This window comes from Anolis carolinensis, chromosome 6, assembly GCF_035594765.1.
Source record: "Anolis carolinensis isolate JA03-04 chromosome 6, rAnoCar3.1.pri, whole genome shotgun sequence".
NCBI classification, from domain to species: Eukaryota; Metazoa; Chordata; class Lepidosauria; order Squamata; family Dactyloidae; genus Anolis; species Anolis carolinensis.
Genome location: NC_085846.1, coordinates 69,476,181 through 69,502,498, shown reverse-complemented (window position 1 = coordinate 69,502,498; position 26,318 = coordinate 69,476,181). Strand labels below are relative to the sequence as shown.

The following is a 26,318-nucleotide window of genomic DNA, read 5'->3' as shown; positions in this document are numbered from 1 at the left end:
CGGCGGGAAGGTAACGGTTCTCCATGCAGTCATGCCGGCCACATGACCTTGGAGGTGTCTACGGACAACACCGGCTCTTCGGCTTAGAAATGGAGATGAGCACCAACCCCCAGAGTCAGACATGACTGGACTTAACGTCAGGGGAAAACCTTTACCTATAACCAGGATTTACATTGATTTTGCCTATTAGTAGCACATGGACACTGCTACATTTCTCCCAAGGAAGTACAAAACCAGAAGAAAAATGCTTCTCACTCCTGAATTTGAATGTTTTAAAAACATGCTATTTCTCCAATGTTGTGAAGAAACAGTACAAGGAAATGAAGGGAGGAAAGACATAGGTGTAATTTAGATTTATTCTGAATTTTATCTTTATGTGCCTTTTACAGTTATGAACAGGCGTATGTTTTTTCTTTAGTTTTGTCGGTTGGTTGTTATAGTATTCTTTGCTCTGATGAACTGCCAGTTTTCTCCAAAACCTTTCCAGAGCAGGTCATTGCCAAAGAGTTGCTGAATTACTTGGCTAATCAAGCTGAGCTTGTGATAAGAAGTGGTGGAGACGAACAGATGTGCCGGAGTGGAGGATAGAGAGGACAGAACAGCATTCTCCCCAGCATTCAAAACCACAGGGAGCAAAGTCCTCTTCTGTCCAGCTGTAATGTAAGCAGCATAATCTGGTGGTGGAAGGAGGTCACCTCTGAAAATGAATGGGATCTTCAGAGGAAGAGAAGGACCTCTGGAATGAAAACCATGAAAAACACAAGCTCAGACTTTGGCACTTTGGTTTTTCAGGGAGGATTCGAAACTGATGATGCAATGGAAAGTGTCCAAGGGGCTGGGGTACATGCTTCTTTCTTTAGGTTGGTTGCGACCCATTTCCAAGGAATCAGCTTTGCTAAATTGCTGTCTTGTGGGAAGATTCATGTGCTGCTGCTAGTGATAGAGCTGTTCATAAAGAGCTGATTTTTCTGGAGTCATTTCACTGCAGAAGATGTTATGACCAGCGCATTAATTGGTAAGTGTCTTCATTCATTAACAGGTAAGCATATCAGACATAGTGCTGGTCATTTGGTTTCTCCTTATTCCATCCATTAATGTTAGCAATTTCCAAGAATTTAAAAAAAAATAGATCATAAAATGACATTTTCTAAAATGAAATATATGGATGTTCGGCATGGTGTACTAAATGGATATTAAAGGATTGGTTATTTTTACTTGTTAGTTTGTAATACTGATAACATTTTTGACAAAAAGACATACAGTAGAGCCTCACTTATCCAAGCCTCACTTATCCAAGCCTCACTTATCCAACATTCTGGATTATCCAAGGCATTTTTGTAGTCAATGTTTTCAATATATCATGATATTTTGGTGCTAAATTCGTAAATACAGTAGAGTCTCACTAATACAAGCCTCGCTTATCCAAGCCTCTGGATAATCCAAGCCATTTTTGTAGTCAATGTTTCCAATATATCGTGATATTTTGGTGCTAAATTCATAAATACAGTAATTACAACATAACATTACTGCGTATTGAACTACTTTTTCTGTCAAATTTGTTGTATAACATGAAGTTTTGGTGCTTAATTTGTAAAATCATAACCTAATTTGATGTTTAATAGGCTTTTCCTTGATCAATCCTTATAATCCAAGATATTCGCTTATCCAAGCTTCTGCTGGCCCGTTTAGCTTGGATTAGTGAGACTCTACTGTACAACATAATATTACTGCGTACTGAACTACTTTTTCTGTCAAATTTGTTGTATAACATGATGTTTTGATGCTTAATTTGTAAAATCATAACCTAATTTGATGTTTAATAGGCTTTTCCTTAATCCCTCCTTATTATCCAAGATATTTGCTTATCCAAGTTTCTGCCAGCCCGTTTAGCTTGGATTAGTGAGACTCTACTGTATATGGATGTTTGGCATGGTGTACTGAATGAATATTAAAGGATTGGTTATTTTTACTTGTTAGTTTGTAATACTGATAACGTTTTTGACAAAAAGACATACAGTAGAGTCTCACTTATCTAAGCCTTGCTTATCCAAGGTTCTGGATTGTCCAAACCATTTTGGTAGTCAATGTTTTCAATATATCGTGATATTTTGGTGCTAAATTCGTAAATACAGTAATTACTACATAGCATTACTACTTTTTCTGTCAAATCTGTTGTATAACATGATGTTTTGGTGCTTAATTTGTAAAATCATAACCTAATTTGATGTTTAATAGGCTTTTCCTTAATGCCTCCTTATTATCCAAGATATTCGCTTATCCAAGCTTCTGCTGGCCCGTTTAGCTTGGATAAGTGAGACCCTACTGTAATTCTGATCACGTTTTTCTTTTACAATATATTCACTTTATATTTTTTTGTGACGTCTCTCAGATAAATACACACATTCACACACATGCTGCTACACACAGTTTGAACACTTATTTGAAAATATGAAATAATTCAAAATCCAAAATTGTTAGCATGGATAGTTGAGGCAGAGACACCTTTGCTTTCTATGGTTCAATGTACACAAACTTTGTTTCATGCACAACATAAATATGAGGTGTAGCATTACATTCAGCTATAAAGTACATATGAAATGTAAATTAATTTTGTGTTTAGCCTGAATTTTCAAGATATCTCATCATGTATACACCAATGTTCCAAAATCTGAAAATTTAAAAAAAAACTGAAATCCTAAACACCTCTGGTCCTAAACGTTTCAGATAAAGGATACTCAAATGGCATATATGTGTGCACACACCTGTACACATATATACATACAAATCCTGATTTTAAATTACTGATGAAGTTAATATTTCTTCTTCTATGGTGTATTATGTTGTACATAGCAGATGGAAATAAAGGAACATGCTTTACGGAATCGTGCATTCATTTTTTGCTTTTTGAAAATTGTGTCCATTTCTGGTATTTTGGTTTGTTGTTTTTTTTTTGCATGTCTCCTGGATATTTTGTTTATTTAAAAATGCAAAAGTAAAGTATTAATCTGGGGGGAAACAACAAACAGCACTTACAATGGATGTACCATATATACTCAAATATAAGCCAACCCGAGTATAAGCTGAGGAACCTAATTTTATTATTATTTATTTATTTATTACATGCATTTATACCACAAAAAACTGGTAAAATATAATTTTACCACAAAAAACTGGGAAAATATTGACTCCAGTATAAGCCGAGATACCAATAAAATTACGTTAATTGAGGCATCAGTAGGTTAAATGTCTTTGAATATTTACATAAAGCTCAAATTTAAGATAAGACTGTCCAACTCTGATCAAATCATTATTCTCATCTTCTTCAATGTATATGCCCTTATGTATCCTTTTAATAATAATAGAGTAAAATAATACATGTAATAATAAATAGAGTAAAATAATAAATGCAATAATAATAATAATAATAATAATAATACCAGAGTGAAATAATAAATGCATTATTATTATTATTATTATTATTATTATTATTATTATTAATAATAATAATAATAATAATAATAAAGGAGTAAAATAAATATAATAGTAGCAACAATAATAGAGAAAAATAATAAATGTAATAATACCAATAATAATAGAGAAAAATAATAAATGTACCATATATTCTCGAGTATAAGCTGACCCAAATATAAGCCAACCAGGACCCTCACCCGAGTATTAGCCGAGGGGGGCTTTTTCAGTCTTAAAAAGAGGGCTGAAAAACTAGGCTTATACTCGAGTATATACAGTAATCTATCTAAAGTTAAGAACATTTTAAAATCTAAGAAATTTAGTGAAAAGACTGAAGTGGTAATACCACGCACACAGTATTTATTTAATTTCTATACCACATTTCTCCCAACAAGGGACCAAAGGTGACTCAAAGTACAGAACAAGGCAAATTACAGAGTTTGGAAAAAGACGATAAAACTTTTTCTCAGAAAAGTTGCAAAAACTATTCTGTTAAAACATCACGAGTTTGAAACAGTATAAAAACACTGAAAACATTAAATATGAAAAAGAATAAGCCTCTTATTGAAATCAATGGTACTTACTACTATGATATGTCACTTTTTCCTGCCAGCTTGCCATCTGATGTACATTTTTCTAAGAGGCAGTTAGACTCAATTTATTTACCTTTTACTAGATGTGCAAAGTGTTGTACTGTTGGAATGATATCTGTTTAGAATCCATGATCTTTATATGTAATGCGCTCATGAAACAGTAATGTGTGCCTTGTGATGGTAGGCTAGCCAAACATTGTCTTGATTCTGAAAAGGGAAAGAGGGGGAAATAGATACTCAAGAAGGAGCTTTGACTATAATTAAACTGTAGTTCATCACCATATAAACTTTGAGTGTCATTGAATTGTTTTTATTGCATTGTTCTTTGGCATAGTGTTGCAAAATTCTACCATCAATTAAAGAGAATACTACACAAAATGCTTGTGAATATTGAAGAATATTCTGCCTGAATGTTTGCATGCAATCCTAAGAATAAATACTCAGTGTTAAGTTTCACTGAGACAAGGGCTATTCTTTACTAATGGCATTTTTGTAGTCTTTGTCTTCCTTTTCTTTTAGCAAAATGAGCCAACAGCAAACCATCTTTGACAGTAGGGAAGCTGAAGTATTTGACTTTTGACATTTTAATTTGAAATTACATTTTTGAAACTGTCAAATGTGTAATTATTAATTATTCTCTGGATTTCGCATTTCTCTGAATTTTGTAAATGCAATTTTCAGCTCCAAAGGCTCCACACCAGAATGTTTTGAAATAGCCTTGCCTTACAGTAAAACATTTTGGGAAAACACATGTTTAGATTAAATACAATTTGGAAGGCCCGAACCTAGATATATTAGTGTGTTTGGAAGAAAATGATTCACATATACATACAGTAGAGTCTCACTTATCCAAGCCTCGCTTATCCAAGCCTCTGGATAATCCAAGCCATTTTTGTCATCTATGTTTTCAATATATCATGATATTTTGGTGCTAAATCCATAAATACAGTAATTACAACATAACATTACTGCATATTGAACTACCTTTTCTGTCAAATTTGTTGTATAACATGAAGTTTTGGTGCTTAATTTGTAAAATCATAACCTAATTTGATGTTTAATAGGCTTTTCCTTAATCCCTCCTTATTATCCAAGATATTCGCTTATCCAATCTTCTGCCGGCCCGTTTAGCTTGGATAAGTGCGACTCTACTGTATTTGCATATATTTTTATACAATTATTCCTGCAGATTTTCTTAATACACGTCAATGAAAAAAATAAATAGACCTGTAACAAAACACATTAGAATTGGACCTTTAACTCAAAGTGATGGAACCATTGACGCATACATAACAGTGAAACAGTGTTTTCACTTAAATTTGGTGTGAATTTCACTGAAACCATTTTTTTTAAATTGATCCAAGTCCTTCATGTTTTTGTACATGAATACTGCACAATTTTAAATTGTACAATAGAATCACAACACACATTTAAAGTGTTTAATCACATTGATTTGAGTGTGTTAATAGCAAATTAGGCATTTTATTCTTTTTGTAGTATATATTTATGAAAGCTTCTTGGAAATAACACTGATTCTGTTCTTCTTTATGGAGTGCGGCCTTCTATTGGAATATATCTTTATGTGATACAGATTGAAAGAATCGCATTGGATCCAACATTGAATTCCATGCAATGTAATAAAAATATGCACCTTTTAATGTGTGAACAGCTAAAATGATTGACAATCCAAGGCAGAAATGTTTATGACCGACAAACAGACAGAAACAAAGCAATAATATTTTAAATAAATTGTACAAATTTCAGTGCAGATAGAAATATAGTTCCACAACCGTTCATAAAACAAGGATAGAAAGGAAACGCAGAGTAGATTGAATGCAATTATAATAGAGATCTTTATCATCATTATTTGAAGAGCAGTTTATTCCATACTTATTTATAATTAAAGGATTCTGAAGCGGGGAGATGTGGGGCTTGAAGTTGCCCATCAACTGCAAATTGAACAGGCATACAAGTCAACTGGTCACAGTTTTCTCAACTATGGCGAGATATATTTGTATTTCATGCTTAATGTCTAAGTATCTCAGTGTGTAAACAAGCTATGACAAAAGTTATACAAATGTTCTGTCACTTTTGTCCTTTTTGTTTGGCAGTGTGTTGTTCCCACTCTACTAGGAAATTGTGTGTAGAGCAAATCCTTGATTTTGGAAATGAATCTTGTTTCTGACCAATGTCTGTTACACTTCTTGGTTAGTAGGGTATCTCCCTGAATGCCAAATATACGCTATGTTTGTCACCAGCCCCTGAAAACATTAGATGTCAATCAGCTGGGGGTTCAAGTCCATCTGATTCAAAAGTCCAACTGTGAAGAAGGAGAGAGAAATCAGAGACTGGCTAAGGATGTAAGTGTCCCACAGCCTTTGCCAATCCAGCTCCAATGTAATGCCTACAATCCTTGATGGATTCATGCAACTTACTTTTTCTTCTGTGGCAACATCATTTGAAGGAATTTGGCAGAAACAAGTCTACAGCAATGGTTCTCAACATGTGGGTTCCTAGGTGTTTTGGCCCAAACTCCCAAAAATCCCAGCCAGTTTCCCAGCTGTTAGGATTTCTGAGAGTTAAAGGCCAAAACATATGGGGACCCACAGGTTGAGAACCGCAGGTATACTGTCTTCTAATGTAATATTCCTACCAATTCACTTCGGCCTGAATTCAAATTCATGGCAATGAAATGCAAAGCGCTAAACAACTTAGGACTTTGATACATGAGGAAGTGCCTCTCCTTCTACACACTGGCTTTGTTTTCTTCTTTTCCCATACTCAATATATATCTCTGCAATAACTCTGAAAAGTCGGTCAAGCTGAAAGACAGACAGACAGTCACTGGCCTGAGGTCATCCAGTGAGCAGAGGCGGTCTGCCCCCCAGGCGAGGGAGGCATTTGCCTGTGGCGCCATTGTCCCGGGGCGCCCTCGAGCCCCCCGGGATGATGGCACCACCCCTCGCCTCCTTTGGCTTGGGGCCGGTTATTCCTGCCACGGCCTGGTCCTTCCCGGGGCCACATGGCGGCAAGGCCCAGGCCACGGCGGGAAGGACAATGCCATGTGGCTCCACCCACCATGCCGTGCGCCTCCGCCCACCATGTTGCGTGACAGGGTGGGTGGAGTTGCGTGGTGGGGTGGGTGGAGCCAAGCTGTGTGGGCTGCATGGCGGCCACGGCAAGGCCCAGGTCGCAGCGAGAAGGGCCAGGCTGCAGCGGGAAGATGAAGTTTTGCAGCGATTGGTTCGGGGAGGGGGGCGCCAACATTCTGGGTGGCCGCAAAAATTCTCTTTGCCTACTCCTAAAAATTGCTTAGGGACGGCTCTACCAGTGAGTGTCACAGATGGGGGATTGGAAATGGGATCCTTAACCTTTATGAAACATTGCCTCTGCTGGTTTGTTTTTCCTGTTCTGGACGAGATAAGGATAAAAATTCCTTAGTTCACAGAAGACTAGAAGCACAACAGGAAAACCACATTTTTATCAACACTCTGCTCTTTTTATATGTTTATTTGTTTTGAGATGGACTAAGATTCAAGTTCCTAATGAAGCAGAACCATAGAGTTTAATAAAAGCAGATATTTCATAAAAGATTTTTTCCTCCTCTCCTTTATTCCAGGCTTTCCCCTCCTCTTCTTCCTCCTCTCTTCCTCATCTTTCCCCCTTCCTCTTTCTCTCATTCACTATGTTCCTGCTCAAGATCCTGCATTTCTTCACCATGTTTGTTGCTAGGTCTTCTATTGTGATGACCCATGGGCCTTGTAGTCCTGCTCATGACATTGTGATGCCTGATGAAGAAGAAAACTTGGGTTTTTTACCTTCCCAGTCAGAACTGGATTCTTCCCAGACAGATTCTTCCCAGCCAGATCTGGGAACCTTGCACCTGCAAGAGGATTATGTTCCAGAAGTATGTCAAACAAATACTGAGGCTACATCTCCAGTGTTTTCTCGCCATGAGTTTTGTAAACAACAGAGAGGTTTGGAAGCAGCCTCGCGCAGGAGTGCGAGAATAATTGCTAAGAATTTGCCAATTAAGCCTGCTTTCCATGAGAATCTTTAAGGAGTCAAACATCTGGTCTCAGAGATTAGCTTTCGTTTCTGGTTCCCAGAGAACTGCTCTCGGCGGGAAAGTTAGACTCTATATAGGTGTTTTACCCGCGGAGTAACTTTGCGGAGTCAATTCGTCAGCCTCCGGAGCGAGTTGTGTCTGGACAGCGCGCTCCGTTTCAAGCCTCGTTCCTGCTCAAGCCCTGTCCTTGTTTCCAGCCTTCGCTCCTGTTTCCCAGCCTTTGTTTACCTACGGACCTTGCCTTGTTTCCCAGGACTAAACCTTGCCTTGTTTCACGGATTTTACCAAGTTATTCCACGGACCTTGTTCTTGTTCCTCGTTACCTTGTTCCACGATTCAAGCCTTGTTTCAAGTATCAAGTTATTTCCTAGCCTTGCTCAAGTTCATGGACTAAAGGACCTTGTCATCTCCCCTCACTTTGCCTGGCAAAGTGAGTGTTTCGGTTATTGGATTACAACTTTGGACCTTAATATTTCATATTGGACATTGTTTCTTTGGACTAATTTTGACCTTTCCTGAAAGGTCTGCTTCTGGACTAACTTTTACATTTGCTTTTACTAACTTTATATATTTCCTTAATAAAGATATTAGATAGAATCTGGCCTCTGCGTATGGTTATTGGTGCTCTGTAGCCTGGGTCGTGACAGTTTGACTCCGCCACCCATAAGCACCAATTAACCAAGGCCAGAATGTCTACCGGAACCGTGCCGGGCGGCCAGCCGATTACCTACACCATCGACAAGGATGAGGTGGACCGAATCCGTGATAAGCTCAATGCACAGGATGGGGAAATAAAGGGTTTGAAGGAACGCGGAATCCGTCTTCCGGCCATGGCGTTGCCAACCAAGTTTACTGGAGAAGCTTCTAAGGTTCATGTTTTCCGTCGCCAATGCCAAGCTTATCTAGAGGCCCGTGATGCCGAGTTTCCCCAGGAAGACATCAAGGTGGCGTGGATTTACAGTCTCCTAGACGGGCCAGCGGCTAACTGGGCGACGGCTCTGTTCGACCAAGCCTCCCCACATCTAAGGTCAGCGCAACATTTCTTGGACCACCTTAAGGCGACCTGGGGAATCGAGGACAATTTGGAGGCAGCCGGGCACAAACTCCGCCGCCTCTTCCAAGGAGACAGACCCATGTCTCAGTACATAGCCGAGTTCCGAGTGCTGGCCCACAACACCGGCTGGAACGATGTTGCCCTCAGAGGACAATTTCGGGAGGGTCTCAACATTGAAATGCTGGAGGAAATCTCCAAGGTGGATCCTCCCCAAACGCTGGAAGCACTCATCGATCAATGTTTACGGGCTGAAGTCATGATTGCCAACAGGAAGCAGTGGGTACGAGGCCAGAGCGGTAGAGCTGGGGCAAAACCCCCCGCTCCCGCCAGCGTTCAGCCGCGTCCAGTGTGGAGACCCCCACCACCATCCCCATACCCCAGAGGGAGCGAGGAGGTGCCGATGCAGTTGGGCAATGTGCGTCCCAGATTAGATGCCGCCGAGAAGGCCCGCCGCCAACGCCTAAATCTCTGTTGGTATTGCGGGAATGGGGGCCACTTCGCCAGAGAGTGCCCAGCCAAAGGGAAGCCCGCTGCCCGTCTTGCGGCGGCGTCCTCCACGGAGACGAAGACGTCTGAGGCGGCTGGCACACAGCCGGCGGGGGAAGCCAACGACCGGGCGTAGAGAGGCTCGCCAACCCGGTCAAGAAACCCATTCAAGAGCCGCCAACCGGGGTCCTGTTCCTTCTAGTGGTCACCTTATGGTCAGCAAAAAAGGGACCCGTCATGATCCACGCCATGATAGACTCAGGAGCTACCAACAATTTCATTGATAGAGAGTATGCCGACTCTCTGGGATTACAATATCATGACTTCAAGAATGCCCGTGTGGTGCAAGCCATCGATGGCCGCCCTCTCAAGACGGGCCCCGTAAGCCAGTGGTCGGAACCCACCAGGATGTGGATAAGGGAACATATGGAAGAGATTTCCTTCTTTGTTACTGAGGTTCCCCATTTCCCTGTGATTTTGGGGATTCCATGGCTGACACTTCACGACCCAAGCATCTCCTGGTCCAACAGAGAACTGCAGTTTGCTTCAAAGTACTGCCAAAACCATTGCCTCGTAGCCAAGGTCTGCCATGCCACAGACACCGAGCCCATTATCACCTTGCCAAAGAAGTACTCCGAGTATTGGGATGTATTCAATGAAAAAGAAGCCGAAAAATTACCCCCACATAGACCTTATGACTGTGCCATTGACTTGGTGGAGGGGGCCCCGATCCCGCGAGGGCATCTCTACTCCCTGACTGAACCAGAGCAAGAAGCTCTCAGGGAATTCATAGAGACAAACCTTCGCAAGGGATTCATCAGACCCTCTCAATCCCCAGCCGCCTCCCCAGTGATGTTTGTGAAGAAGAAGTCAGGGGAATTACGCTTGGTGGTGGACTACAGAGCATTGAATAATATCACCAAGCGGAACAGCTATCCCCTGCCCTTAATCTCGGATCTACTAGACCGACTTCGAGGAGCCAAGGTTTACACCAAGCTGGATCTTCGGGGAGCTTACAACTTAGTTCGCATCAGAGAAGGGGACGAGTGGAAGACCGCCTTCCAGACTAAATTCGGATTATTCGAGTCCCGAGTTATGAATTATGGATTATGCGGAGCTCCCGCAACGTTCCAGCATTTTGTCAATGACATTTTCCAGGACTATCTAGATAGGTTCTTGATAATCTACCTGGACGATTTTTTGGTGTTTTCTAGATCACAATCAGAACATGAGAACCACGTCAAAATGGTGTTGCAACGATTGCGGGATCATGGACTTTATGCCAAGCTGGAAAAATGCGCTTTTGATCTGCAAGAGGTAGATTTCCTTGGATACCGTATCTCGCCTCTAGGGCTCTCCATGGATCCAGCCAAGGTTTCAGCAGTATTGGAATGGCGGGCGCCAACTAACAAGAAGGAGGTGCAGCGATTCTTGGGGTTCGCGAACTATTACCGTAAGTTCATTCCAGATTTTGCCCGCTGGTCTGACCCAATCACTAGCTGCATCCGTGGAAAACAGCCCTTCCGCTGGACTGATCAAGCAGAGAAAGGGTTCCAGCAACTAAAGAAATTATTCACATCCCAGCCAATCCTTCAGCATCCAGATCCTGAAACCCTTTTTGTGGTGCAAGCGGACGCCTCTGATGTGGCAATTGGGGCTGTGCTCCTACAACCGGTGGGAGATCACCTTCATCCTTGTGCCTATTATTCTCGTCAACTAACCGCACCAGAGAGGAACTATACCATTTGGGAAAAAGAACTATTAGCCATAAAGGCAGCTTTTGAAACTTGGAGACATTGGCTAGAAGGGGCCAAATTTCCCATTGAAGTCCACACTGATCATCGGAATCTAGAACATCTAAGAACTGCCCGCAAGCTAAATCAGAGGCAGCAACGTTGGGCTTTATTCTTTGAACGTTTCAACTTCCAGATTCATTATGTGACCCCAGCCCAAACCAAGCAAGCAGACGCCCTGTCACGTAAACCGGAATACGCTGCAGGACGCAAGGAGACCTTTGAATCCCAACTACTACAACCCGAGAACTTTGCCACGCTCACAGTGGGGAACACCAAATCCACTCCCATTGATTCAACTCCCTCTACTCCAGGGCCCATCTGTGCTCAAGAAATCAGGGCTAGTCAGCAAGCAGATGCCTGGGCGCAGGACCAACTTCGTCAAGGTCTGCATTTTCCCTTTTCGCTTAAAGATGGACTGCTTTGCTATAGAAATCATGTTTATATCCCACCCGGACCGGGCAGGGAAAAAGCACTTCGTCTGTGTCATGACTGCAAACCAGCCGGGCATTTCGGACTATTTAAAACCATGCATTTGATCCTAAGAGATTTCTGGTGGCCCAAGATCCGCAAGGATGTGGAAAAATATGTTAACACCTGCCCAGTATGCCAGCGCTCCAAGATAAGAAGGGAGAAGCCCTCAGGGCTTCTACACCCCCTTCCTAACCCATCTCGCCCATGGGAAATAATTTCTGCGGATTTTATCACTGACTTACCACCTTCCTGTGGATTCACCACGATCCTAGTGGTGGTGGACCTTTTCACCAAGTTAGCCCATTTCATTCCCTGTGAAGGTCTTCCCACGGCCCAAGAGACTGCAGATTTATTCCTCCAACATGTTTTCAGACTACATGGATTGCCCAAGAGTTTGGTCACAGACCGTGGATCCCAATTCACCTCTCGTTTCTGGAAGGCACTACAAAAACTATTGGGCATAGACTCTCGTTTATCTTCAGCTCATCATCCCCAAACGGATGGGCAAACGGAGCGCACCAATGCCACTTTGGAACAGTACCTTCGCTGTTATGTAAACTACCAACAGGACAATTGGGCTTCTCTGTTACCACTGTCGGAATTTGCCTACAACAATGGAGTCCAGGCTTCTACAAAAGAAACGCCGTTCTTTGCAAACTACGGCTTCCATCCACGTTTCTTTCCCCCTGTCATTGAAACTTCAGAAGTTCCCGCAGCAGAAGATTGGCTGCAGGAACTCACAGCGGTGCAACAACTTTTGCTCCAGCAACTGGAACAAGCCAAGGAGGACTATAAACGTCATGCGGACAAACATCGCCAGCCGGGCCCCGAAATCAAGGTAGGAGATCGGGTTTTTCTGTCCACTCGCTTTTTGCCCTCCCATCGCCCTTGCCGGAAGTTAGATGCCCGTTTCATTGGCCCCTATCCAGTGGTGGCGCAACTTAACCCCGTGACTTTCAAACTCCAACTTCCGCGCTCAATGCGCATTCACCCAGTGTTTCACCGCTCCCTGCTCCTTCCGGCGGATGGTGTGCGGCCAGATGTAGACCGGCCGGCCCCCGTCCCTATTTTGGTGGATGGGGAGGACGAGTTCGAGGTTCAGGACATTTTGGATTCTCGCTTTCACCGCCGCCGCCTGCAATATCTCATTGACTGGGTGGGTTTTGGCCCTGAGGAACGCTCTTGGGAAGACGCTTCCACAGTTCACGCTCCTGATCTAACCCGTCGCTTCCATCAGACCTATCCCGCCAAGCCACGACCTCGCGCCTCGGGGAGAGAGTCCCAGTTTGGGAGGGGGCTTGAGGAGGGGGATAGTGTGATGACCCATGGGCCTTGTAGTCCTGCTCATGACATTGTGATGCCTGATGAAGAAGAAAACTTGGGTTTTTTACCTTCCCAGTCAGAACTGGATTCTTCCCAGACAGATTCTTCCCAGCCAGATCTGGGAACCTTGCACCTGCAAGAGGATTATGTTCCAGAAGTATGTCAAACAAATACTGAGGCTACATCTCCAGTGTTTTCTCGCCATGAGTTTTGTAAACAACAGAGAGGTTTGGAAGCAGCCTCGCGCAGGAGTGCGAGAATAATTGCTAAGAATTTGCCAATTAAGCCTGCTTTCCATGAGAATCTTTAAGGAGTCAAACATCTGGTCTCAGAGATTAGCTTTCGTTTCTGGTTCCCAGAGAACTGCTCTCGGCGGGAAAGTTAGACTCTATATAGGTGTTTTACCCGCGGAGTAACTTTGCGGAGTCAATTCGTCAGCCTCCGGAGCGAGTTGTGTCTGGACAGCGCGCTCCGTTTCAAGCCTCGTTCCTGCTCAAGCCCTGTCCTTGTTTCCAGCCTTCGCTCCTGTTTCCCAGCCTTTGTTTACCTACGGACCTTGCCTTGTTTCCCAGGACTAAACCTTGCCTTGTTTCACGGATTTTACCAAGTTATTCCACGGACCTTGTTCTTGTTCCTCGTTAACTTGTTCCACGATTCAAGCCTTGTTTCAAGTATCAAGTTATTTCCTAGCCTTGCTCAAGTTCATGGACTAAAGGACCTTGTCATCTCCCCTCACTTTGCCTGGCAAAGTGAGTGTTTCGGTTATTGGATTACAACTTTGGACCTTAATATTTCATATTGGACATTGTTTCTTTGGACTAATTTTGACCTTTCCTGAAAGGTCTGCTTCTGGACTAACTTTTACATTTGCTTTTACTAACTTTATATATTTCCTTAATAAAGATATTAGATAGAATCTGGCCTCTGCGTATGGTTATTGGTGCTCTGTAGCCTGGGTCGTGACATCTATGGCTTTTGCTTAGTTATGTACAAAAGGTGCATCTTTATTTCAATGACTGTGACTCAATGTTACAGAAACATAGGGGTTGTAGTGTTGTGAGGTCTCGAGTCTTCTCTCCCAAAAAGTGCTGTTGGTTCATCAAACTACAGCATTGAGCCATGGCAGTTAAAGTGGTGTCAACTGTATTAATTTTACAGCATAAAACAGTGGTTCTCAACCTGGGGTCCCCAGTTGTTTTTGGCCTATAACTCCCAGAAATCCCAGCCAGTTTACCAGCTGTTAGGATTTCTGGGAGCTGAAAGCCAAAAACATCTGGGAACCCCAGGTTGAGAACGGTTATCCTTGATCGGTTGCATCCGCATGGGTAATTTCTTAATATAGCCTCAGGGTTCAACTCACTTTTGGGTTCTCCCCCATGTTCTTATAGCACTTTTAACTTCCTCCATGTTTACAAGTCTCACTTAGTGCACTTTGATCAGCCCATCCTTATGTTTTTATTGATGTATTTTAACTTTGTCTTATTAATGGTTTGATTTTAATCGTATGTTTTAAGTTTTCATTTGTGCATTTTCGGTATTTGATGTTTTTGTATGTATACTCTTTTGCATTTGTAAGCCGCCCTGAGTCCCTGTGGGGAGATAGAGGCAGGGTACAAGAATAAAATTATTATTATTATTATTATTATTATTATTATTATTATTATTATGACACAGCAAACAAGATAGATATGCTGGATTTCATATCACAAGTCGAACACTTCCCAAGTGTCTAGGACTGTGTGATGTATTTTCGAATGATGTGCACAGATCCCAGCAGGGTGGCCTTTTGCAGTTGGCAGATTGTAATTTTGTCAATGTCTATTGTTTCCAAATGCCGGCTGACATCTTTTGGCACGGCACCCAGTGTGCCGATCACCATCAGGACCACCTGCACTGGTTTCTGCCAGAGTCTTTGAAGTTCAATCTTGAGGTCCTGATAGCGGCTGGGTTTTTCCTGTTGTTTTTCATCAATGCGACTGTCACCTGGGATGGCAACTTCAATGATCCAAACCTTTTTTTTTTTCCACAACAGTGATGTCTGGTGTGTTGTGTTCCAGAACTTTGTCAGTCTGGATTCGGAAGTCCCACAGTATCTTTGCATGTTCATTTTCCAATACTTTTGCAGGTTTGTGATCCCACCAGTTCTTTGCTGCTGGAAGGTGGTACTTGAGGCATAAGTTCCAATGAATCATTTGGGCCACGTAGTTGTGCCTCTGTTTGTAGTCTGTCTGTGCAATTTTCTTACAGCAGCTGAGGAGATGATCAATGGTTTCGTTAGTTTCCTTGCACAGTCTGCATTTTGGGTCATCAGCTGATTTTTCGATCTTGGCCTTAATTGCATTTGTTCTGATGGCTTGCTCCTGGGCTGCAAGGATCAGGCCTTCTGTCTCCTTCTTCAGCGTCCCATTCGTGAGCCAGAGCCAGGTATTATTATTATTATTATTATTATTATTATTATTATTATTAACCACTGGTGTAGAAGCACCCTAAGTCATAGTACTTGAGGAATGATGGGGCAAGCCTTGAGAAGGCTGAAAAAAGCCCTCTGGATCAAATTCAGCTTATGAGTGTCTGCTACTTGATCTAGTATTCTTTGTCTAGCTGAGCAAGGGCCAGGGAGTTCCTAGAAAGATATATGCTGCTGTTTGTTTTTTTTGTGTGTGTGTTTAAAGTACAGTGACTGTGCTTCATTGCAAACTGAAATGCACTCACCAGTGGTGCTCCTGCACCAAAATTGGTTTGGATGTTTCTAACTTGCTTACTTTGAAAGTATCCCAATTTACTACTGTAGAGTGTGGCTGCTCTGCAGAATTAATGCAGTTTGACATCAGTATTTTTGTCATGTTGCAATGCTATCAAATTATGAGAGCTGTAGCTTTGCGATTTCTTTAGCCTTCTCTGTCAAAGAGTGCTGGTGTCACTAAACTACAAATCCCAAGATTCCATAGCATTGAGTCTTGGCAGTCAAGCTGGTGTCTATGTAGAGGCACTTGCACTCTACCTCTGTAAATTTTTAAGTAAGACCTCTGTAGTAGTAGAGAGCCATCATGGTGTAGAGCAGTGGTTCTCAACCTGTGGGTTCCCAGGTGTTTTGGCCTACAACTCCCAGAAATCCCAACCAGTTTGCCAGTTGTTAGGATTTCTGGGAGTTGAAGGCCAAAATATCTGGAGATCCACAGGCTGAGAACCACTGGTGTAATGGGTCAGAACATTAGACTTCAACTCTGGAGATCAGGGTTCAATTCCCCCCTCAGCCATGGAAATCCACTAGATGATTGGGCAAATCACACAATCTCAACTGCAGAAAACTCAGTGATAAAGTTTTCTTAGAGTTGCAATAAACTTGAAATAACTTGAAGCCACACAACACAGGTGGTAGTAGCCGCAGGTGATTCATAGAGTTCATTTCTCCTGCCTACAAGTATTTTTATTTCGATCTAGTGGGGACAAAAGACTACATAACCTTAGCAGGTGGTTGGTTGAAAGACCATATAAGTGGTTACAGAAGTCTTTAAGGGGTATGAAAGTGAGTGAATTTGAGAGCGGAAAGATGGAACCAGAACACACATCTACTATTGGAACATACACACTTTCACAGCTACGTGGATACATAAATGCCACACGTACACCACATGTTAAAATCTCAGGAATATAAACCTCACTGCACCAATAACTTGTAGTTCAAGCTGTGACCTGCCCCCCATCTGGCAATGTCTGTTCAAAAATCTGGAACACTTATTTGTAGAGAAAGTTCCAAATAATGCTGATTTAAGAGCAGCCAGATTTTTTTTAATACGGGCAATTGCTTCTTGAAATCATGTCAATGTGTTTATTTTGGAATTTGTAAATGGATGAGAGATACATTTTGAGAATGCTATGGGGATCATGATCCAATTTGTGTGGATGTGTGTGAAATAGTCTAAGAATAACAATATCAAGATCTGTTAGAACAAAAGACAATAATAATTGCTCAGAAAAGGATTGCAGTCTAAACTATTTTTTAACCCTTTTGGCACATAGTCTTTGTATTTGTGCTTATATTTATATGATGAAAACTGATGAAATGTGAAAGAAACATCATATCCAGATGTCATGCACGGAGTAGATCCACTGAAAATCAATGAGATTTAGATGGGTAAAAGGTAAAGATTTCCCCTGACATTAAGTCCAGTCATGTCTGACTCTGGGGGTTGGTGCTCATCTCCATTTCTAAGCCGAAGAGCCGGCATTGTCCATAGATACCTCCAAGGTCATGTGGCCAGCATGACTGCATGGAACGCCATTACCTTCCCACCGGAGCGGTACCTATTGATCTACTCACATTTGCATATTTTCGAACTGCTAGGTTGGCAGAAGCTGGAGCTAACAGCAGGCGCTCACTATGAGCATAAATCCCCTTTTATTTGAATAGGATCCAAGAGGTTCAAGAGAAGCTCCTCTAAGATAAGATATGTTTACCTTATGGCCCTTTGGGGGTGCATTTATTGACTACTTTGTTTCTCATTCTCTTTCTGATTCTTCCTCTTTTTTGTTCACATGATGACATGTAGTTGGGGATACCAAAGCACAAGTAATGGGTAGAAACATGCTCCTCAAAACAGATTAAAACATCTAATTGTACATAGGTCAGAACTTGGAAAATCTTCTTTATTACAAGTTTGAGAACCCTCAGCCAGCACTTTTACAATGGGATATTTGAAGATTAAACTTGGGTGTACTTGGAAAAGAAGATGGATATATTAAGCCAAGGGTCCCCAAAAGAAGGCCTGTGGGCTGGATGCGGCTCTCTAAAATCATTTACCCAGCCCTTAGGCTTTACCCTAAGACTGAAATGACTTGAAGGCACTAACTTGACTAATGCATCAGCCAAAAATGGGGCCGGGCTGTGGCGCAAGCTGTTGAGCAGCTGCAATAAATCACTCTGACCATGAGGTCATGAGTTCAAAGCCAGCCCGTGGCGGGGTGAGCACCCGTCAATTAAAAATAAAAAACAGCCCCTGCTCGTTGCTGACTTAGCAACCCGAAAGATAGTTGCATCTATCAAGTAGGAAATAAGGTACCACTTATAAAAAAGTGGGGAGGCAAGGTTAACTAATTTACGACCTGGAATGAGGAAGTGCCGTCAGAGTGGATGATGAAGCAGCTGCTCCCCCCTGTGGCCAGAATCAAACATCCCCTCAAGAGAAGGTTAAATTGCCTCTGTGTCTGTCTCTGTCTCGGTCTCTGTTTGATGTGTTTATGGGCATTGAATGTTTGCCCTATGTGTGTATAATGTGATCCGCCCTGAGTCCCCTTTGGGGTGAGAAGGGCAGAATATAAATACTGTAAATAAATAAATAAATAAATAAATAAATATAGACCCACACTTCCCACTGAAATACTGATAGGTTTATATGGGTTAAAAGTGTTCTTCGTTTTAACTATTGTATTGTTCTTTCATTTTTTTTGCACTACAAGTAAGGTATGTGCAGTGCACATAGGAATTTGTTCATTTTTTAAAAAAAACTATAGTCCAGCCCCCCCAGTAGTCTAAGCGACCAGGAACTGGCCCTCTGCTTAAAAAGTTTGAGAACTCCTGTCTTAAGCCCTTCCTTGCCAACCTATACCCACCTCAGCTACTTTCAACTACTTTTGTATATGAGTGGAAAGACAGATGATGCCTTGCATATTTACCTATGAAGAGCCTGGGGTAGGAAAAAACAGTCTTGGAGCAGCATGTCCTCCCTCCCCAATTCTATTTTTGTTGTCCTAGATCCCTTCATATTTTCTGTACTGCCATTTTCCTCACCTAATATTGCATTTTTCAACAGCCTCCAGAAGAGGTAAATCATTCCTCCACCCCACCCCGAGATTTCAGCAGGCCATCTGTTCTGATTAATATCATAGGTGATCATTCGTGGCTGAGTATGATCTTCTTACAGAAGTAGAGTCTAGGCTGTGGATCCATAAGTGACTGTGAAGACCTATTCTGTATCCACATGGTCTTTCACACTGAGTACAAATTTCCAGGTGGAAGGTGATCACAACAAGGGTTTCCTTGCAACTCCTCTTGCAAGTTTCTACCTTTTGCCCTGTATTTACATCTTTTCAAAATCTTACTTACTTAGGCGATCCCTCGTAGCTCGAGGACGATTGTCTTCCATCTTGGCGGTGGGTTCTTAGGTGGCTGAAGAGACCGATTCTTGACCCGCATATTCTCCCGCAGTGAGGACATCGGTTTCCAGGTGGAAGGCGGTCCCGGTCAGGGTTAGCTTGACGCTCCTTCCTCTTGGCATGTTTCACCCTTAGGCCCTCCGTTCGTGCCTCTTCGAACTTCGCAGCACTGCTGGTCACAGCTGACCTCCAATTAGAGTGCTCAAGGGCCAGGGCTTCCCAGTTCTCAGTGTCTATGCCACAGTTTTTAAGGTTGGCTTTGAGCCCATCTTTAAATCTCTTTTCCTGCCCACCAACATTCCATTTCCCATTCTTGAGTTCGGAGTAGAGTAACTGCTTTGGGAGACGGTGATCGGGCATTCGGACAACGTTGCCAGTCCAGCGGAGTTGATGGCGTAGGAGCATCGCTTCAATGCTGGTAGTCTTTGCTTCTTCCAGCACGCTGACACTTGTCCGCCTGTCTTCCCAAGAGATTTGCAGGATTTTCCTGAGGCAACGCTGATGGAAATGCTCCAGGAGTTTGGTGTGATGTCTGTACACAGTCCACGTTTCGCAGGCGTAGAACAGGGTTGGGAGGAGAATGGCTTTATAAACAAGCACCTTGGTATCTCTACAGATGTCCCGGTCATCAAACACTCTCTGCTTCATACGGAAAAATGCTGCACTCGCAGAGCTCAGGCGGTGTTGTATTTTAGTGTCGATGTTGACTTTTGTGGAGAGGTGGCTGTCAGGGTAGCGGAAATTGTCAACGTTTTCTAATGTTACACCATTAAGCTATATTCCTGGCTTTGCAGAGGGATTAGCTGGTGCCTGTTGGAAGAGCACTTTGGTTTTCTCGATGTTCAGTGAGCTTCTCGTATGCTTCTGCGAAGGTTTTTAGAGTGGCTTGTAGGTCTTCTTCTGAATGCGCACAGACTAAGTTGTCATCAGCATATTGGAGTTCTATAACAGATGTTGTGGTGACCTTGGTTTTGGCTTTCAGTCTGCTGAGGTTAAATAGCTTGCCATCTGTCCGATAGATGATTTCCACTCAAAATCTATAGCACTGTTTGGTTACAGCTGACCTTCTGTTACAATGCTGAAGTGACAGGGTTTCCCAGTTCTTAGTTAGGATAGCTTTAAGCCTATCTTGAAGTCTCTTTTGTTGTCCGTTCAGATGTCCAATTCTGTTCCATACCCCACAAACTGCTCTGGGATTGCAGCAGGCATTCTGCTGTACTTAACAAGATACAAAATCAGTTAGCATCCTGTTAGTGAGTGACAATACTGTAACTCTATAACTCATGCCATTGTAACTCATTTTTCTGGCCATTGTGGTCAGGACTATATCCTGAGAACACAACAAATTCATAGAATCATAGAATAGTAGAGTTGGAAGAGACCTCATGGGCCATCCAGTCCAACCCCCTGCCAAGAAGCAGGAAATCGAACAGATGGCCATCCAGCCTCTGCTTAAAAGCCTCCAAAGAAGGAGCCTCCACCACAGTCCGGGGGAGAGAGTTCCATTGCCGAACAGCCCTCACAGTCAGGAAGTTCTTCCTGATGTTTAGGTGGAATCTCCTTTCCTGTAGTTTGAAGCCATTGTTCCATGTCCTAGTCTGCAGGGCAGCAGAAAAGAAGCTTGCTCCCTCCTCCCTATGACTTGCCCTCACATATTTGTACATGGCCATCATGTCTCCTCTTAGCCTTCTCTTCTGCAGGCTAAACATGCCCAGTTCTTTAAGCCGCTCCTCATAGGGTTTGTACTCCAGACCTTTGATCATTTTAGTTGCCCTCCTCTGGACGCTTTCCAGCTTGTCAACATCTCCCTTCAACTGTGGTGCCCAGAATTGGACACAGTACTCCAGGTGTGGCCTGACCAAGGCAGAATAGAGGGGTAGCATGACTTCCCTGGATCTAGATGCTATACCCCTATTGATGCAGGCCAAAATCCCATTGGCTTTCTTAGCAGCCGCATCACATTGCTGGCTCATGTTTAACTTGTTGTCCACAAGAACTCCAAGATCTTTTTCACATGTTTCAATTCCCACCAAACTACCTTTTCTCAGATAAAATCCACCCCTGACTTCTTGGCTAGGAGTGAAGAGGAAGCAGCAAACAATTCTCCAGCTATTTTCTTGAAACTGTATGCAGAACAATGGCATCATTTGCAGCGGCCTTCTAAGAATCCCTGTCACAGTGCTTCCAGCTAAAGGAAAAAAAGCGAGACCAATCTCTGCTGCTTCCCCTTTTCACTGGAACAGAAATAGACACCTTGGGGAAATGGGAAAAGGTGGAGTGTTACATCAGAAAATGATTTGTGGCTATGTGCCATATTCTTGGTTTTAACTGCAACTCAGCTTTACATGGAATAAGGTTGTATAAAATGCTGGGGCTTTCTAATAGAGTATTATAAGTACTCCTCAAAATGAAAATCTCCGGATTCCATAGGATGGAGCTAGGACAGCTGAATAGTACTACTATGACTGTATGGCGTGAAAGGGCCCAGGGAAAATGGTACTTTGGGTTGTCATTAATGAATTTGTAATGCAAAGTTCAGCGTTTGCTCCTTCATCAGGGATACCACTTGGGGCCAAATATTTGTCTAAATAATATTACTGTTGGCATAGAAGTGCAGTACAGGGTTCTATGCCAACAGTAATATTATTTAGACAAATATTTGGCCCCAAGTGGTATCCCTGATGAAGGAGCAAATGCTGAACTTTGCATTACAAATTCATTAATGACAACCCAAAGTACCCAAAGTACAAGGTTACGTACCCTGGATAATATTCCTAGGAATTCAGCTGGTGTAGTTTAAGCAGAAGATCCTCAAGAGTGGGAAGTGATTTGGATACATGCATGAACAGAACAACTGGGATATTAAGGAAAAATTTCTTCCTCTTCCACCTCCTCAAGGTTCGGTGTAAGGGTTTTGAGTCTCTTTGTGTCTTGCTGATTCCCCAAAGGCAGTAAGGGAGAGATTGCTACTGGGAAGGAGACCAAATGTTGCTTCATTTTGCCCTGCAGCTGTAGCCAGTAGGAATTTCCATCTATTCTGTCTGGCCAAGTTTGTAGACAAACTCTACCAGTGTTAGAAAAGGCCTTTGTTCCACTCTATCTCAAGCTAAAAGAAAGTTCCAAAATGCACACTGTAGAATTTGGGTTTTTTTTAAAAAAAGAAGCTTTCCTGTACTTCCCTTTTAAATTTACAGATTTTCATCTGTAACAAAATTAAAAATTTCAATTTAAGTGCTTATATTGAATTTGTCTGCAACCGGGGAACATTTAACACAAGAGAGCTAATGGACTGCGATGTAACTCAGAGGTTTCTACCTCCAACAAAGATGAAACTCTTTTATTTGGTCTACAATTGATAACCTTTACCTATACAAAGCCTAAACTTCTCCCAGATGTAACAGTACAGATATTTCTTGAGAAATTCAGTGTTCTCTACCTAAAAGGGGAGCAGTTAGCTTTGCACCAGACAGAGATATCCTGAATCTTAATTGAAGTTACATTGCTACTGCAAATGGATCTGAAGTTTTATTGGCTGCTTTTTTACTCTCTGTGTTCCTGGTCCCCCTACAAGGTCAATGCAGACCCTTGCCTGCCTGCATTGAGATCATGTTCGACCAGTGTTTCTCAGTGTTCCTCCAGGCGTTTTGGACTTCAGTCACCAGAAATCCCAGCCAGTTTAAAAGCTGTTAGGAATTGTGGGAACTGAAGTCCAAGACATCTGAATGAGCACAGTTTGAGAAACTTCACTTCACTTTATTTCTTAATTAGTCGCTCTCCACCAGAGTGCTCCGAGCGACTTACAATTTAAAATATCATTCCACAATATAAAAACATTCAGCATAAAAACATTCAGCAGTGACAATTTGGTAAATTTGATCTGATTTACTTAAATGCACAGCCAAACAGCCAAGACTTGAGTGCTTTTACAAAAGGTCGCAACACCGACATTGCTCTAATATATGGAGGCAATGAGTTCCACAGAATTGGAGCATAGGTCGAAAAGGCTCTAAGTCTTGTAGCTTCCAGGTGTACCTCCCTAGGGCCCGGTACGTATAGGAGATTTTCCTGGGAGGATCGAAGTGACCACTGATGGAAAAAAGGAATGAGGCGGTCTCTAAGATATAATGGTCCTTGGCCATTTCGAGCTTTAAATGTCAGGATCAGTATCTTGTAAGAGATCCAATGTTCTGTTGGTAGCCAATGCAGTTGTTTCAGAATCGGTGTAATATGGGATCTTATAGATGATCCCGCTAGCAGCCTGGCCGCCGCATTTTGGACCATTCGGATCTTCTGGGTTTTTGTCTTCGGAAGGCCGGCGTATAAGGCGTTACAATAATCCAACCTAGTGATGACTGTTGCATGGATTACCGTTGCCAATGCTTCTGTCAAAAGGTAGGATGCCAATTTCCTTGCCTGGCGAAGATGAAAAAAGGCCTGTTTACTTATGGCAGTGATCTGGGCCTCCATCGTCAGCGATGAGTCCAACACAACCCCAAGGCTTTTAACAGTAGCAAACGGAAGCAGAACTTCCCCATCAAAATCAGGCAGTGACTGGATTAACTCTGGTGGCTGGCCGGGCCACAGTATCTCATTTTTTGCGGGATTCACTTTTAGTCTACTCGCTGACAGCCAACTCATCACTGCTTCCAAACACAGCTTAAAGTTCTCAGGAATAGTGGTTGTCCCAGGTTCGAGACGCAAGAGTAGCTGGGTATCATCTGCATACTGGTAGCACTCTATGCCAAAGCTCTGCACTAGTCCAGCAAATGGTCAGACGTAGATGTTAAATAACAGGGGCAAAAGGAACTCAACAGCAAAGGCAGGAGCTCTCAGAGCTTTGGCCTAAACACTCCACCCTCTGTCTCTGGTCCCGGAGAAACGAAAGGAACCATTTAAGAGCTCACCCTCGTACACCAGACATAGCCAATCGATGGATCAGCAAGTCATGGTCCACGGTGTCGAATGCAGCTGTAAGGTCCAAGAGTACCAACAGCGCTGATCCGCCCCGGTCTAACTGATGACGAATTTCGTCAGTAATAGCTACCAAGACAGTCTCTGTCCCATGACCTGAATGAAAGCCTGATTGAAAGGGGTCTAAGCCTGCAGTCTCATCTAAGAATTGCTGTAGCTGTCCCGCCACTGTCCGTTCAATCACCTTACTCAAAAATTGAAAGTTTGAAGCTGGGCGGTAGTTACTAGGTATAGACTTGGTTTTTTCAGAAGTTTCAGAAGAAACTCTGTATTAGACTATCTCAACTGACAAGAGAAGCAATATCTGAGACGAAATGCAGGCCTGTGACTCTCCAGTGTGAACAGAATTAAAAGGGACGAATATAAAACCCTAATTTTTGAACTGAAAAACAGGGTAGAATGATTACGCAGTGACAACAATTAAGAGATCACTGGCACAAAGGGTGAGTTACAGATGGGGTTGGGCCTGTTCAGCCTGTGATTGTGCCTGCACCTGATTTGTCAGATGAATTTGGGTTGGGGCCTAGGATTCCCATGCAACCTGAAGCAGATGATTCTGTACAGCCAGAGTTAGATGAGTCTGCTGTTCCTGAGCCCGAAGATTCTGGAAGCAGGCACACAATGATTTCAAGCAAGCAGCTTAAACCACATTCCTTGGGAGAGTCCAGGTTGAGTAATCCCTTGGCAGATGGGCATTCCAGTCCTGATAAGAGTCATGAGTTTGACAGAAAGAAACCGATATGTCAACAGAGAAAAGAAAGGGAGGTTTTGAGAAGGAGCAAATGGTTACTAATGAGAAAGGGATTTGGAGAAACTTCCCACGGAAAGGGGCCTTGCTTCTAGCTTTAAGAGGAACCGCTTCTGAGCGTGAGCTCAGAGGTGGTAACTTTGCTCGTTGAGAGGTTTGATCCTGCTTCATGGACTCTTGTATCATGTTTCCTTTGGACTTTCATGCCTTGTTTCTGTGGGTTCTCATGCCAAGTTCCTGTAAGCCTTGTACCTTGAGCCTAGTTCCTGTTCCTGGGTATTTTGGATTATCATGTCATGATTCTAAAAGCCTTGCATTTTGAATCTCCTGTTCCAGTTGATGATCTTGTTCTTTGTTCCAGTTCATAGCTCTCTTGTGTTAAATGTTCCCCTGTTGTAATTCATGTTCCAGTTCATGACTCTATTTTGACTACCTTGATTGAAGTTTATTCTTGTGTTTGGAATTCTATGGACCCTTGCTTCAAGTTTTCTGAGTGCCTTGTACCTTGTGGACTATAACTTTGTTTTAGTGACTTTGAACTTTGATTTGCTAATGCTTACATATTATCTTCAATAAACAGTTTGTATTACTCCAGTGTGGTTTTAAGATGTCTCTGCAGCCTAGGGGTGCAACTGTTGGAGTGTTAACTGAGCTGTCATCCACAGCTATAGTTGTAATCTCAAAGTGGTTGTAAGGATGTGGCAGTTATAGTATGTAGCTATTGTAATCCAGAAAGTGGAGCCCCCAATGGCATAGTGGACTAAAGCCTCATGACTTGAAGGTTGGATTGCTGATCTGAAAGCTGCCAGGTTCGAATCCCACCCGGGGAGAGTGTGGATGAGCTCCCTCTATCAGCTCCAGCTCCATGCGGGGACATGAGAGAAGCCTTCCACAAGGATGGTAAAAACATCAAAACATCTGGGCGTCCCCTGGGCAATGGCTTTGCAGATGGCCAATTCCCTCACTCCAGCAGTGACTCAAGTTGCTCCTGACACGAAAAAAAAAAAATCCAGAAAGTGACTCCCTTCCCTAGTATAGTTAAACATTCAGGATCTTTGCATACAAACATTCAATATGACATTAAAACTGCACTAATTTTAAAGAGTGTCTGAAATTAAACATCACTAAAGAGATATCACTACACAGTGTACTGTTTTTGCATTCACTGTGGCTATCTTATAGGAAA

At 42.6% G+C, this 26,318-nt stretch overlaps 1 protein-coding gene across 4 annotated transcripts in view; it reads left to right on the top strand.

Moving 5' to 3' along the window:
• The first annotated feature begins 475 nt into the window (after positions 1-475).
• The window catches only part of LOC100562030 (collagen alpha-6(VI) chain), a 127,002-nt gene continuing 101,159 nt past the window's right edge, over positions 476-26,318 (top strand). For 2 of the 4 annotated variants that reach the window (XM_062958010.1, XM_062958011.1), the window contains exon 1: positions 476-1,039. In XM_062958010.1, coding sequence (XP_062814080.1) covers positions 997-1,039 — 43 coding nt within the window. In that variant the 5' untranslated portion in view covers positions 476-996. The remainder of the gene's footprint in view (positions 1,040-26,318) is intronic. The other 2 variants (XM_062958012.1, XM_008112761.3) reach the window with 2 other exon arrangements.